General features: G+C 32.2%; 1 protein-coding gene across 1 annotated transcript in view; it reads left to right on the top strand.

The window, feature by feature from the left end:
- The window catches only part of CEP290 (centrosomal protein 290), a 97,299-nt gene that overhangs the window by 59,595 nt on the left and 23,181 nt on the right, over positions 1-14,523 (top strand). Inside the window, exons 30-39 of the mRNA XM_079936196.1 lie at positions 499-663; positions 1,628-1,735; positions 1,954-2,088; positions 3,302-3,568; positions 4,187-4,294; positions 4,949-5,148; positions 7,514-7,727; positions 8,674-8,811; positions 10,736-10,957; positions 11,307-11,429. Coding sequence (XP_079792322.1) covers positions 499-663; positions 1,628-1,735; positions 1,954-2,088; positions 3,302-3,568; positions 4,187-4,294; positions 4,949-5,148; positions 7,514-7,727; positions 8,674-8,811; positions 10,736-10,957; positions 11,307-11,429 — 1,680 coding nt within the window. The remainder of the gene's footprint in view (positions 1-498; positions 664-1,627; positions 1,736-1,953; positions 2,089-3,301; positions 3,569-4,186; positions 4,295-4,948; positions 5,149-7,513; positions 7,728-8,673; positions 8,812-10,735; positions 10,958-11,306; positions 11,430-14,523) is intronic.

Consider the following 14,523-nt stretch of genomic DNA (forward strand, 5'->3'; position numbering starts at 1 on the left):
GTTAGTTGAATTCTACTCTTCATAATTATTATGTTTAAAATTATTTACAAGTAGTAGGCCCACATTTATTTTTTAATATAAATTTGTTTTTGCCCTCATTTGGAAGGAATTAAATGAAAAATAATTATTTTGAAATTAAATTTTATTCTCTAGGCTAGAAACATTTAGGATTTTTATTTATGAAAGTAAAATGAATGTTGCAATTACATACATACACTAAGGACCCAGTAAATATATGAAAGTAAATGAATAAATGAAAGTGAATGTTAGTGATATCCATTCCAACATCATTTGAAAAATGTTTTATGTTAAGATCCCACATATTAGAAAAGTCTGGAAATTCTAAATAAACTTTTCCTTGTGGAACAACCAAGGATAATCTTATATCTTATTTTGTTATAGAATGTCCATTAATTTGAATTAAAATCATTAAGATCAGTGGAGAAATATTTGTTTATATAGTATTTACATTTGTATGTATAATTTGTAAATCTTCAGGTAATCATTTGGCATACGAAGATAGAAGAACTCCGTCTTCAAGAGCTTAAACTCAGTCGAGAATTAGTCAAAGATAAAGAAGAAATAAAATATTTGAATAATATAATTTCTGAATATGAGCATACAATCAGTAGTCTGGAGGAAGATATTGTGCAGCAGAATAAGGTTTCATTTTATATTTACTTTCGTATTTGTTGCTAAGATTTTTAACATAACAACATTGCATGGGTGATTACATTATTTTCCTAATTGAGTGTAGCTCCCATTATTATTGTTATAAAATATTCTGTTTCTTATTTTTTAAACTATTCTAAAAATACATATTTATTTAGTTGCATTAATAGTCTTAAAAGGAATAATTCATAAGCAAACTTATTTGGTAAGTTAATTTTTATTTCAATATTAGTTATTTGACTTTTCATGGTTACAAGTTTCTACTGGCTCTCACTGATGGAATAGGAGAAGGCAGCTTGGTGTAGAATAAAGCACAAAGGCTTTGGAGGCAGATGATATTCACTAAGCACATGCTTGCTTGCTTCAGAAATTCTGTTGTTCCTTCTGCTTAGATTGTTCTTACCCCAGATAACAGTATTGATAATGCTTTCATTGCTTTCTGGTCTTAGCTCAAATGTCTTACCTTATCAGTGAGGCCTTCACTAGCCACTCAGTCTACAACAGTAAATCTTATCATCAAGATTCCCTGAATAGGGATTACCTAGTTTCATTTTACTCCATAGCACTCATCACCCTCTGACATATTACATACTTACTTGTTTATTGACTATCTCCACCTCACTAGTGTATAAGTTCTGTAGTGAAAGGTACTTGGTTTTGTTCACTGCTGCGTTCTCATTGTCTTGAATAGTGCTTGCCACACAGAATGTGTCATTAAACATGTTTTGGATGAATGGATGGATGGGTGTATGGATGGATTGAAATCCTGACTCCATATCTGCCTGTCTCTGTGATCTTAGGCAAATCACTTCATCTCTGAATTTACTTCCTTTTTCCATAAAATGAAAATAATAGTGACCTCAAAGGGTTGTTGTGAGGATTAAATAAGAAAAATGTGTGTAAAAATTCCTGGTGAGTATCTCTGTGTGTGTCTGACCCAAACTGTCTTTTTCAGTTTCACGAAGAAAGACAAATGGCCTGGGATCAGAGAGAAGTTGAGCTAGAACGTCAACTAGATGTTTTTGACCGTCAGCAAAATGAAATACTAAATGCAGCACAAAAGGTATGAATGATTAGTCTTGTTTGCTACTCTGTAGCACGGCCTATAATGTTAACAAATAGAAATATTTTCTAAGGTCGGATGGAATTTTAATTGATGGTATCTTTTTATGTTTCAACTGTAAGTGGAGTTTAACCATGTCATGTCATATAGTTGTAAAAATGAATATTGTTCTTCTCAATGCTGCAACTGCTTTTTTAAAAAATTCTATTTCTCAATAGTTTGAAGAGGCTACAGGATCAATGCCAGACCCTAGTTTGCCCCTTCCAAATCAACTTGAGATTGCTCTAAGAAAAATTAAGGAGAATATTCGAATAATCCTAGAAACACGGGCAACGTGCAAATCACTAGAAGAGGTAATTAGAAGAATTTGCATTTTGATTAGTGCATTATTAGGTATGCTTGTGGCATTTTCTAAGTAATATTTTTAAATGAGGATGAAGCATAAAATGATGAATCTGTTGCTTATTCTGTTCTCCTTTTTTATTCTCCTATAATGTTTCTAGTAGCTGATAAAAAACAGCAGATATGGCTAATTTGAAATTACTCTCCTTTTAATCATTATTTGCCACTTTTGGGCATGTTCTTCAGTTGCTAGCATGAAAAGAAACAAAAAGAGCATTTGACTGTAGCTTTATGAGCAATATATTTCTTTCCTCTCTATGATCAAGAATTGTTTTCATCCTTGTTTATTTTTATGTTTTATTTTGAAGTGCATGTTTTATACTCTGAATCAATTTTCAGTTTATTCCTTTTTGTAGATAGTTAAAGGGCTTGAAGGTAAATTAGAAATTATTTCTTAGTTTAATCTAGGTCTTAAATTTGGTTAATAGATGATTAGATCTGTCTTCTTTATTAAATTCTACAGAAAATAGTATAAACCGAGTATGTTTAGATGTCAGCTAAAATGAAAATCATATTAACTGTAAATACATTTTAAATAATTTTTTAAATTGTGCACTTTTAAACCAACTGAGGAAACTTAGATTGTCTTCTATAATTGTAAATTTGTTGTTTATGTGTATTGCCGCTGAGTTACTAGAATTTAAATACCTGCCTTAATTCTGTTGAGGAGAACACACTTTCTTCTGTTTTGTTTTGATAAGCTGCAGATTTTATAATAGTGACCCATTGACTCAGGCCACTAAAATTCCAATTTTTATACTTTGTTGACTTTATAGGTTACTCTTCTAGTGCTTTAATAGTCAGTGGACCAAAATAAAAGGAATGGTTTATTACATTTTCTTTCTAAATCTATCACCACCACACATTTCTAGTTCTAAATCTATAAGACCTAAATAAAGTACTGTAAGTAAATTTCATTTTCATCATAACAGTGAAATTTCTAACACATGTGATAATCTTACAAATAAGTAAAATATACATGTAGATAACTGCTGTCACATAGAAATACAGTCGATTAACCTTATTAAGTATCATTTGGCTATTATAAGTATGATGTGAAAAATAAAATGAAACTCCTTTCCTTGCTTATAGCTAATCTCACTAAAATTCAGATGAAGCATTTTTAAAAGAAAAATGTATTTTTTTATGATTTGATCATTGCAGAAGCTAAAAAAAAAAGAATCTGCTTTACGGTTAGCAGAGGAAAATATTCTGTCAAGAGACAAAGTAATTAATGAACTGAGGCTTCGATTGCCTGCCACTGCAGAACGAGAAAAGCTTATAGCTGAGCTAGGAAGAAAAGAGGTGGAACCAAAATCTCATCACACATTGAAACTTGCTCATCAGACCATTGCAAACATGCAAGCAAGGTTAAATCAAAAGGAAGAAGTGTTAAAGAAGTATCAACATCTTCTAGAAAAAGCCAGAGAGGTATTTTATTATATTATGTTATGCTCTTTTATTTATTATGATGTTTTTTAGACAAATGCCAAATACTGTTCTGCCCTGAAGTGGTATTTCATTTCTTGTTTTCAAATGATTCTATTCAGGTATTGTTACTTTCACGCGATTGGATTACAGATCTGTCAGTAAAACTGGCAGTTGTGTTATGGACCAACTAAATTGCTAAATTAGGCTTTCATGGTGAAACTATGTGATTTTGAAAAATATCATTTGAGTTAATAGGTAAAGACTGAGGCAGTAAGTTAGAATGAAATCTGTCACACAGGTATCAGTGGAAATCAAATTTGCTAGAACTTGGAGGGGAAAAAAATCTGACATTTAAAAATTTGCTAGAAACAAGTTAAAAGCTGATGGATACATATTATTCTAATATTAATAATAAATTATTCTCTAAGGCTGGGCTTGTCAGTTTGAACATGTGCTAGGGGAAATGTATACAGGTATAAATAAATACATGCAGATGTTGTTCCTTCCCTATCTCATAAGGATTTTAGAAGGTAAAGATAAGAAAATATTTAAGACCTTTAGAATGTGAATTTATTTGAATCATAATATAAGATATAGTTTTGATTTCTTGTAAAACAGGAACAAAGAGAAATTGTTAAGAAACATGAAGAGGAACTTCATATTCTTCATCATAAATTAGAATTACAGGCTGATAGTTCACTCAGTAAATTCAAAGAAGCAACTTGGGTAAGATTCTAAGAACTTTGTTCTATTCTTTATTGATTTTTGAGACCATGCAATTGAAAATTTAGCTCTCCCTTTTTTTTTTTTTTTTGGACTAGAAGCCATCCTACCTTTTTTTTTTTTTGCCAGAATAATCTTCTGAAGACAGAGCTGTAATCATTTTTTTCCCTAAACCGACATTTGTTAGTAGCTTACTGCTGCCTACAAAATCATGTTTATGTTTCTTAGCCACGTACTCAAAGCCTTCCATGATCTGACCTCAATCTTTCTTTTCAAATCTGCACATTAAGTTTACCTGTGTCTAACTGCTTTCCATGTTCTGAATTCAGTTCATTCTTGCCTCTTTTGATCATTGTATTCTATATGTGCGAAATGACCTTAAGCAAACCTTAGCTTCCTCAAGCCTTAACTCATTAATTCAATCAACATTTATTTATTGATCCCCCACTACATGTAGGCACTTTGCCATATACTGGGAATACAAAGAATAAGATCTATATTTCCTATCTTCTTTAAGCCTTCATTACCTATTAAATCATTACATTTTAGATTTGATATTATATTTTGATCATTTAAGGAACCAAGTTAAAATTATGGAGTAAGTATGGCATTGCATTGTACCTGCTCATGGCTAATATAACCAACCATATTTCATAGGATTTAATAAAACAGTCTCCTACTCCAGTTCCTACCAACAAGCATTTTATTCATTTGGCTGAGATGGAACAGAGAGTAGCAGAACAAGATGACTCTCTCTCCTCACTTGTGATCAAACTAAAAAATGTATCTCAGGATTTAGAGAGACAAAGAGAAGTCACTGAATTAAAAGTCAAAGAGTTTGAAAATATCAAATTACGGTAAGTCTTAGAAATGTAGATATTGGCAAATGGGAATAATGATATAATAAAGATAAATGTAAGCATTTGTTATGTCATGCACTGTTCTAAAAATGTTGAATATATTATCTCATTTTATACTACTTGTGACATAGCATATTCACTCCATTTTGCAGTTAGGAAACTAGGCTGTAGGAAGCCTCAGTTACATGCCTAGGAGAAGATGGGAAAGCCACGATTTGAATCTAGTCAGTCTGACTCAAGAGCCAACTCAGATTCTTACATAGAATCTCATCTTTAACCTTTTTAAATTTCCATTTTATTATCTAAAAAGTGAAATGACAGTACTTACCCTGGCTCTTTCAAGGTGGTTATATAAAGGCCAAATGATGATGTATGTGGAAGTAATTTGAAAATTGTAAAGTAACATATAAATATAAAACTTTTATTTACATACCTATAACAGTTTCTGGCATACATTAAAGGCTCAAATATTTGTTGAATGAAAAATTAACCAATCTTTTTTATTAACCACAGTGACGGTAGAGGGCTCACAGCATTCTCTATATTAGAGATTCTAAACATTGTTCAACCATTTATCAGAATGTGTATTTTAAAACTAAAATAGGTTTATATTTAGGTATTTTGTAATCATTGTAGAACTATCTCTCTGAGGGTCAGTTTCGTATCTGAAAAAAATAAGAAAGCTAACTACTTAACTTATAATTCCATTCCATCTCTGAAGCCCTTATTAGAACCTTTGCTTCTTTTTTCATTTATCCAAGATGCTTCTGACAAAACTAACACTATTTGTGCTTAAGAAGCTGCTACTTTAAATAAGTTATTCTCTAAGAGAAAAGAGAATTAGCAACAGCATATGGTATATTTTCAATCTAATTTTCCCCATTCTGTTAAATTTTATACATGAGATGCTATTTTTGATATAGTAAGTTTCTGTCATATTTTAGAGCATAAAATTTCTTGCATTTTGAATCTAATTCCTGGATGTAGAAAATAATCATTTTTTTGACATTACCTTGTATATATAATTTTTTGCCACATGAAATACTTGAAGTTGTTGTTTTGTACCTTACCATGTCATTTTAGCCTAAAATTATACTTCTATTCTCTGTGTGCACATTGGCATACATATTTTAATGTGTCTTAAGAAATTATAGTTCTTTGTCATTTTTTTAGTGAAACCTTGTATTTTTACACTTTGATGATTATTTAAAGTGACTTAAGTTTTTGCTGTAAGCAACAAGTCTCAGAGTGTTTAATACCTGTTCGTGGTTTAACAGACCTTCCTCTCACTGATCAAAGTTTAATCATTTGAATCTTCATATTGGTGACCTTATTAATGCAGTGTCTATATAAGCACAGTGAACTGGATATAATTCAGTTTATAAGGGTAATTAATACTGACTGAGCAGTAGGATTAATTGAATTAACTAAGTCTTTTGATAGTATCTACTTCTATATAGTATACAGCCATAGATAGAGTTATAGATACAATACTAGTGACTTTAGAACCATAATACATGTGATTTCTGTGAAGGTTTATATTTTGTCTTTGTAACATGTTGTTATAGGGCAGTGGTTCTCAAGCGGAAGTAATTTTGCTCTCCTCTCCCCGCTCCAGGGACATTTGTTATTGTCTGTAGACATTTTTGATGAACAACTAGGAGGTACTACTGGCATCTGGTTGGTAGAAGCAAGGAATGCTGCTAAATATGTTTTAAAATGCATAGGACAGGGCTTCCCTGGTGGCGCAGTGGTTGAGAATCCGCCTGCCAATGCAGGGGACACAGGTTCGTGCCCCAGTCCGTGAAGATCCCACATGCCGCGGAGCGGCTGGGCCTGTGAGCCATGGCCTCTGAGTCTGCGCGTCCAGAGCCTGTGCTCCGCAACGGGAGAGGCCACAACAGTGAGAGGCCCGTGTACCGCAAAAAATAAAATAAAATAAAATAAAATAAAATGCATAGGACAGTATAACCCCCGCCCCAATAAAGAATTATCCAGTCAGAAATGTCAATAGTGCCATGGTTGAGAAATCCCTGATACAAAGGAAGCAGTCACATCTCGCAGGAACCATAATATTTAAAGTGTTATTTTGTTCATTCTCTATATTATTTCATCTAGAGCCACAAATTACTTGATGCAATTGCTGCAAAAAATAGTAGAAACTGGAAGAAAAAACTCTATTTTATCTTAAGTTTAAGAGTAGTTAAGTAGAATAAAGAATTGTTCATCTTTTGGATTTGGATCAAATCTTAGATTTTAAGGATGCTGAGGACCAAACATTTGTTCTTTGTAAAATTTGTGTCAATCAAATTGTTAATTGCAGCAACTACTCTATTAAGTACATATGTTTGCTTTATATTAGGCTCCAAGAAAATCATGCAGATGAAGTGAAACAAATAAAAGCACAAGTAGAGGATTTGAGGTGTCTTCTGGCCCAGTCACAAAAAGAGTCGCAGAGTTTAAAATCTGAACTTCAGGCTCAAAAAGAAGCAAATTCAAGAGCTCCAACAACTACAATGAGGAATCTAGTAGAAAGGCTGAAGAGCCAATTAGCCCTGAAAGAGAAACAACAAAAAGTAAGTAACAATAGAAAATTATCAATATTTAAGAAAAACATGTGGTAGATTGCTTTTACAAAAGATTTGTAGAAGATGATAGCATGTATCTCTCTCGTAATAAAAAGTATAAGCCTTATCTTGAGCAGGGTTGGGTTTTTATAATTCTTTTAAATAGCTTTATAGATAGGTGTTGTTTTTAAGTTCAGATATAGTCTAATTTATCTTTTTATGTTTTCAACCTGATTTGTGGGTTAGCTGTAGGAAATAAAGGGAAATCTTCATTACATTATTTATTTTCTCTCCTTTCCTATAAGGATTGTATGTTACTGAGGCTATTTTGAATAATTTGAATAATTGAAAAATTTTAAGTAACTTTGGGGATTAAGAGGGAGTTAGGATAAGAGGAGGAAAGATTAAAGAAGGAGATCGCAGAGATAGTGTTATGAAAAGGAGTTGGTCAGTGGATTAACAGATTTATTAGTTTTTTTATTTATCTCATTTTATATACTTAACTGTTTTAGAAGGTGCTGCTGTTTTTCTGTGCTAGCTTATGAAATTTATTGGCAAATTTTAAGTCTTCTAATCTTGTAACTTTCCTTGTCTACTTACATTCAATTAATTTCACATGGAAGTATGTACTAAGTGAGTAATTTAAATAAATATTTCAACTTGGAAGTTTGAAAACAAAACATGCCTGGGTTTTGTAGTACAGATTGCTTGATTCGATGCTGGGTTCTCACAATTATTATTATCAAGATTTTGAGTTCACACTCAATTTGGAAAGAATTGAATTCACTTACTAAAGGAAATTCATTTGAAAAAGTTGGGTTGTTTGTGAATTCTGTTTGATTAAACACATGGTATTTTAGGAAAACAGTTTAAAGTAATAAAGCTTATGTATATTTTGTATTGCTTATATGAAATACCAATTTTTTAAAAATATTACGTATGTTGTAACTTTTAGGCCCTTAGTCGGGCACTTTTGGAACTTCGGGCAGAAATGACAGCAGCAGCTGAAGAACGTATTATTTCCATGACTTCTCAGAAAGAGGCAAATCTCAATGTTCAACAGATTGTTGATCAACATACTAAAGAGCTAAAGGTGCGTATCGACATGTGCGTTAATATAACAGAATTCCTGCTAATTCCCATTGGAAGAGAATCCACTTGGATATATAGTAATTTTAATAATGAATAGGGAATTTATTCTAATGAATTATTGGTGGATATACACATGTCCACACAGTTGGGGTTTTTTAAAATAAATTCATTTATTTTATTTATTTATTTTTGACTGCTTGCGTTTTCATTGCTGTGGGCAGGCTTTCTCTAGTTGCAGTGAGCAGGGGCCACTCTTCATTGCAGTGCGCAGACTTCTCATTGCAGTGACTTCTCTTGTGGAGCATGGGCTCTAGGTGCAAGGGCTTCAGTAGTTGTGGCTCACGGGCTTTGTTGCTCTGTGGCATGTGCGATCTTCCCAGACCAGGGATCAAACCTGTGTCCCCTGCATTGGCAGGCAGATTCTTAACCACTGCGCCACCAGGGAAATCCTACACACAGTTTTGAACACTAAGCATGTTTATTGTACTCACTGAATAGCATCTTGGGGATTAGCAAAGGATAGGCCATTATAAGCTATTTCTCCTAACAGAATTAAATTTAAGAAATATTTTTCTTAGGATTTTAAATTCTATATTGATAAGCAAGATAGGTGTACAGATTCCTTTGTTTTATTTCTTTTGCCTTTTCAGAATTTTCCATTTAGTTTTTGCTAAGTTCATAATATGAGTTAGTTAGCTTTCCCTTTTTAGGCCCTGAAATAGTTTATGGAAATCATGTGGTCCTTGACATTTAATCTACAGAGCTGCCTAACTTTAAAGCCTTTTTTTGAAGTTATTTATTATTTTTTGACAATGTATTTTATTATTTTCTTACCCAGTTGTTACGTTTGGAACTGTATAAAATTTTTTCTCCAAAACATATACATTTAATGATGATTTTCAAATTTCTTCACATAAAGTTTCATATAGTATATTTTGAGTAAAATGAAAAATCTACTTTGTATATGTTTTGTTTGTAATTTTTATTTGCTCTTGGTTTATTTGTATATACCCTTCATCGCCATTAAACCATATACCCTTCATTGCCATTAAACCATGTAAGGACTGGATTTTAGTCAGATTTTTAAAATCTCTTGTGCCTATCAAGATTATTAGCATAGTTGACAGTAAAAATCCATTCAGTAATAAATTTATAAATAGGTATAGCCCTTTGATGATGTCTTCTTCAGTACCTTTCTCTTTGCCTGAAATTTCTTCTCTGAATTCTTTACATTCTTCCAGTCATTTTTCTTGAAGCCTTTTTTGACTCTCCAGGAGAGTTTGTTTGTCTCGTAACTGCACTATAATACTACTAGTTTCCTATTAGTGCTATTGGTAATCCCTTTTGGCCTGTAATAATTTATTCAACAAGACATATAATAAGTACCAGTATTCCCATCAATGTTACTATATGGGACAGCTAAGAACTCCTTTCCAGTGGCTTATATATACTGTCTAATATTGTGAGCTACCCTTTTATGTCTTGTCTTTACAAAGTGGATTAGAAACTACTTAGAGTAAAAGATTTCGTTTTATACTACTCTTATGCTTCAGTGTTCAAAAAAGAAATTGCTGTGTACGTTGATATGTACTTGTTTTTCTAGTAAATTAATTCAGCCATAATGAAACATTTGCTTATATGATAAAATTTTGGTTCTAGGTGTTTGTTAAAGATGAATTGCTTTAGACAGCTTCTTCATGTTTTGTTTTTTTTTTTCCCCTCAAAGTAAACTTGGTTCATTTGAAATGAAGCTAGAAAAAGTTATGTAGTTTCTGGTGGTTTTTTTTGCATGTATGTGCTTAAAAATTTAGACTGAAACTTTCTTTTTAGTAAGTATTAATGGTGTACTTTCTCTATTATTGTTGCTTTTATCATTGATACTTGCTGAAGATTCATGAATTAAACCTTTCTTTATCTTGTATTAGTCACAAGTTGAAGATTTATGTGAAAAAATTTTAAAACTTAAAGAAGCTCTTAAAACAAGTAAAAACAGAGAGAACTTACTAACTGATAATTTGAATGACCTAACCAGTGAACTACAAAAAAACCAAAAAGCCTATAATAAAATGCTTAGAGAGAAAGATGGAATTGATCAAGAGAATGATGAACTGAAAAGGCAAATTAAAAGACTAACCAGTGGATTACAGGTAATTTTATATTTAATTGTGATAATGTTTTGATTTATAATATACAGGTAGTAGTTTATTCCCACTTTTTAATTCTGTCTATAATATTTGCTGAAACTAGCTTTCAGATCACTTTGATTAATGTAGTTGCTAATTCTCTCAGTGACCTTTACTGTATTTGTAGTTTCAGGGTAGCATATCTTATTAAAATACAGAAGTAGCTACTATGTTATTCTTAAATATCAATAGTGTCGTTTAGAAAGCATGGTTAGCTGTAGTCTCAGAAAGTTTCTACAACTGGAGTATTTGTTGTGTATTTTGTTTGATACTTTTTTATTTGTAAAATGTAAAAATACATCTTATTTTTCAGGGCAAAGCTCTGATAGATAACAAACAAAGTTTAATTGAAGAACTCCAAAAGAAAATTAAAAAGCTAGAAAGCCAACTGGAAAAAAAGGTGGATGAGGTAGAAATAAAACCTATGAAAGAAAAGGTATGTGAAGAAATGTACTGATATGTTTAAGGTAGTGATAGACTTAGTTAAATATGTAATTGAAGAACAGATAATTCATTGATCTGAGGACCTGATACATATACCATAAATGGTACTGGATAACATAGAGAAGTTTAAGACAAGTTTCAGTCCTTTAGGAATTTACAGGTCTGCTTGAAGAGACACCAATAATGTAACTCTTATTCAGAAATTACTATATCATCTTCCTGACGTTACAGTACATCCCAAATCCCTTCATACCATACATACCCAGCTGTATTTATCACTTTTCTCAATATAATTGTTTATATAGATTGGTTTATATAGACCTTTGGGAAAGAAAGCTGGGCATTTTTATTCTACTATCTTGACCCACATGTGTCCTTTTTAATCCTTCAATGAACTGGACTATTATTTCAGGGTAAACAAAGTGACTTGGAGTATATTCAATATTTGCAGTAATAATCAATAACCAACCCACTCATAAATTGATTCTGTAATGTGAGAAAAATAGCTGAAAATTTTCTTACAAGTTAACTAGTAAGCTATTTTGTAATAAAAATTACTGATAGACATAATCCAAGGAAAAACTAAAACTGGCTAAAATCCACATAATTAAATATGTTGTAAATAATAAACTGGAGACAAGATATAAGTAGCATTGAACAGATCAAAAGTGACCTTGGAAATATTGGTGTTAGTAGTAATGTTTGCCCCTGAAGAAAATCTCAGTGGAGGAGCCATAGTTAGGAAGAATTTCTATTGTAACGTTTACCCAGAAAATATTCATATCTATAAGATAATTTCAATAACATGAAAGAAAATTAAGTATCTTTAATGGCACTGAATAGAAAATAGGTAATGGGATTAAAATGTTTTAGTAGGGTATATTCTAGAAAAACATTTTCCTTATGAAAATTTATCATTGTCAGTATAATTTTGATCTAAATGTTTGCATTTATATACATGGAACCACAACATACTTGTCAGAAGCTTTGCTGGTGAAAACTGCAAGGTCAAAATGTCCTTACTCTTCAGGATTGCTTTCTTTGCTGCCTCCCTACTTGGCCATAAGTCTAATCCTTGGGTACTAGTTCCTAACCTGATTCCTATCAAAATACCTCAGTAGCCTTGTGGCTTTGCCTAGACCTCTAACTTCTGTGCTTCAGTTTATTTCTCCTTAAAATAGAAATAATACTATTTGTAATTCCAGCTTCTCAAGATTATTTTGACATGAAATGAAATAATATATGAAAGTCTTTGTAAGCCATCAAGTCTATACCAGGGTATGATATTAGAAAAAGAATGAGAACACAGAGAGCTACAATAACATTACAATCTATATTCAGGAATTTGATGAGACTATTCTTTCGGATTCCACAGCACTGGTCATTTCTAATTTTTTTTTTACTCAAAAAATGGTTTCATATTGAAATTTCAACACCTTTTTCTCTGTAAACAATGTTTGAGGGGCTTCCCTGGTTACGCAGTGGTTAAAGAATCCACCTGCCAATGCAGTAGACACGGGTTCGAGCTCTGGTCCGCAAAGATCCCACATGCCATGGAGCAACTAAGCCTGTGCGCCACAACTACTGAGGCTGTGCTCTAGAGCCTGCGTGCCACAACTACTGAAACCTGCACACCTAGAGCCCGTGCTCCGCAACAAGAAAAGCCACTGCAATGAGAAACCCATTCAGTGCAACGAAGAGTAGCCCCTGCTCACCACAGCTAGAGAAAGCTCGCACGCAGCAACGAAGACCCAACGCAGCCAAAAATAAACTAATTAATTTAAAAATTAATTAATTTAAAAATTAATTAATTAATTTAAAAAAGAAACAATGTTTGAGGCCTATCTATATAAGGTAACAAAACCCACCCCCAGTCCTTGCATTCCTGTGTTTCTTACACTTCTCTGCTTGTCTCTGTAGCATTTATTACTATCTGACATACTAGAAATTTACTTATCCATGTGTTCATCTTTTGGACTGTTAACTTTGATGGCAGGAACTTTGCTGGTTTTGTTTATTTTTGTATCCTCAGCCACGGGAACAGTCCCTGTCATGTAGTAGATGTTCAGTATTCGTTGGATGAATGAAAATTTTAAAATGCAATAACATTATCCTGAAATTTATGATAAGAAGCTATTGGTACAGAAAATACAAAAGGAGAACTTCTCGTCCTCTCTTCTCCTCTTTTCTCCCCCAGTCAAGATCAGACCGTTGGTGACATTTGCCTTTGTTGTTTTTCTGTTTATTTTTAAATTACCTCAGTCTTGTTTCCCTACTTCACTCCTACTTCAGAGAATAATATCAGATGGGATAGAACTGCCCAATCTCTACAGAATACACCATGCTGCAGAATTGTTTACATATACCTTTTGCCCTCAACTAATACTTACATTTCTGGAAATACACAAAATTCCTTGTATGTATTTTAGAAAAAATAGAAATTAATAACTATCAAACACTTACTGAAGTTTTTTACATTTTTTTAAAGGATACATGTTAGCTGAACTAGATAAATAAGGTAAAAAATTGGCCAGTATGGGAGAAGATCGTTTTGATAGGGCTACTTATCTTAGTTGGGTATTTGACTTTAAACTGTGGCTTTTAATCCTTTCAGCCCCAACATTCTCTTTTATAGTAAATACAGTGTTTCATAATGTCCCCTTTACTATTCCAAATGAAGTTTTTAGTTAATATAAACTACCTACGTGCATAATTTCAAAATTTCACCGTAAATGCCCTAAATGAAATATGAAGGAGAAACATGGAAGGAAAATAATTTATAAAAATAATAAACATATTCATATATTTTTCATAATTCACCATGTAAATGCTTCATAGAAAACATAATGAAATAGTCATGTGCTTCCACCTTTAGGAAACATCGATGTGAATTCAGAGCTACAAATGCAGACTAATACAAATGTGGTCTGTTGGCTCCCCACATGTCACAAAGGCATTGCCATTTGTTAATTTGATTTCCAAAATGGTAAACAGTTGTTTCTGTAGTTCTCAGCAAAATGACTTCTGTAGTCTTTACTTTTATAAGACTGCTGTATTCCTAGAAAATTCAGTACATAATAAAACCG

Source organism: Stenella coeruleoalba (genome assembly GCF_951394435.1).
Source record: "Stenella coeruleoalba genome assembly, chromosome: 11".
In the NCBI taxonomy this organism is placed as follows: domain Eukaryota; kingdom Metazoa; phylum Chordata; class Mammalia; order Artiodactyla; family Delphinidae; genus Stenella; species Stenella coeruleoalba.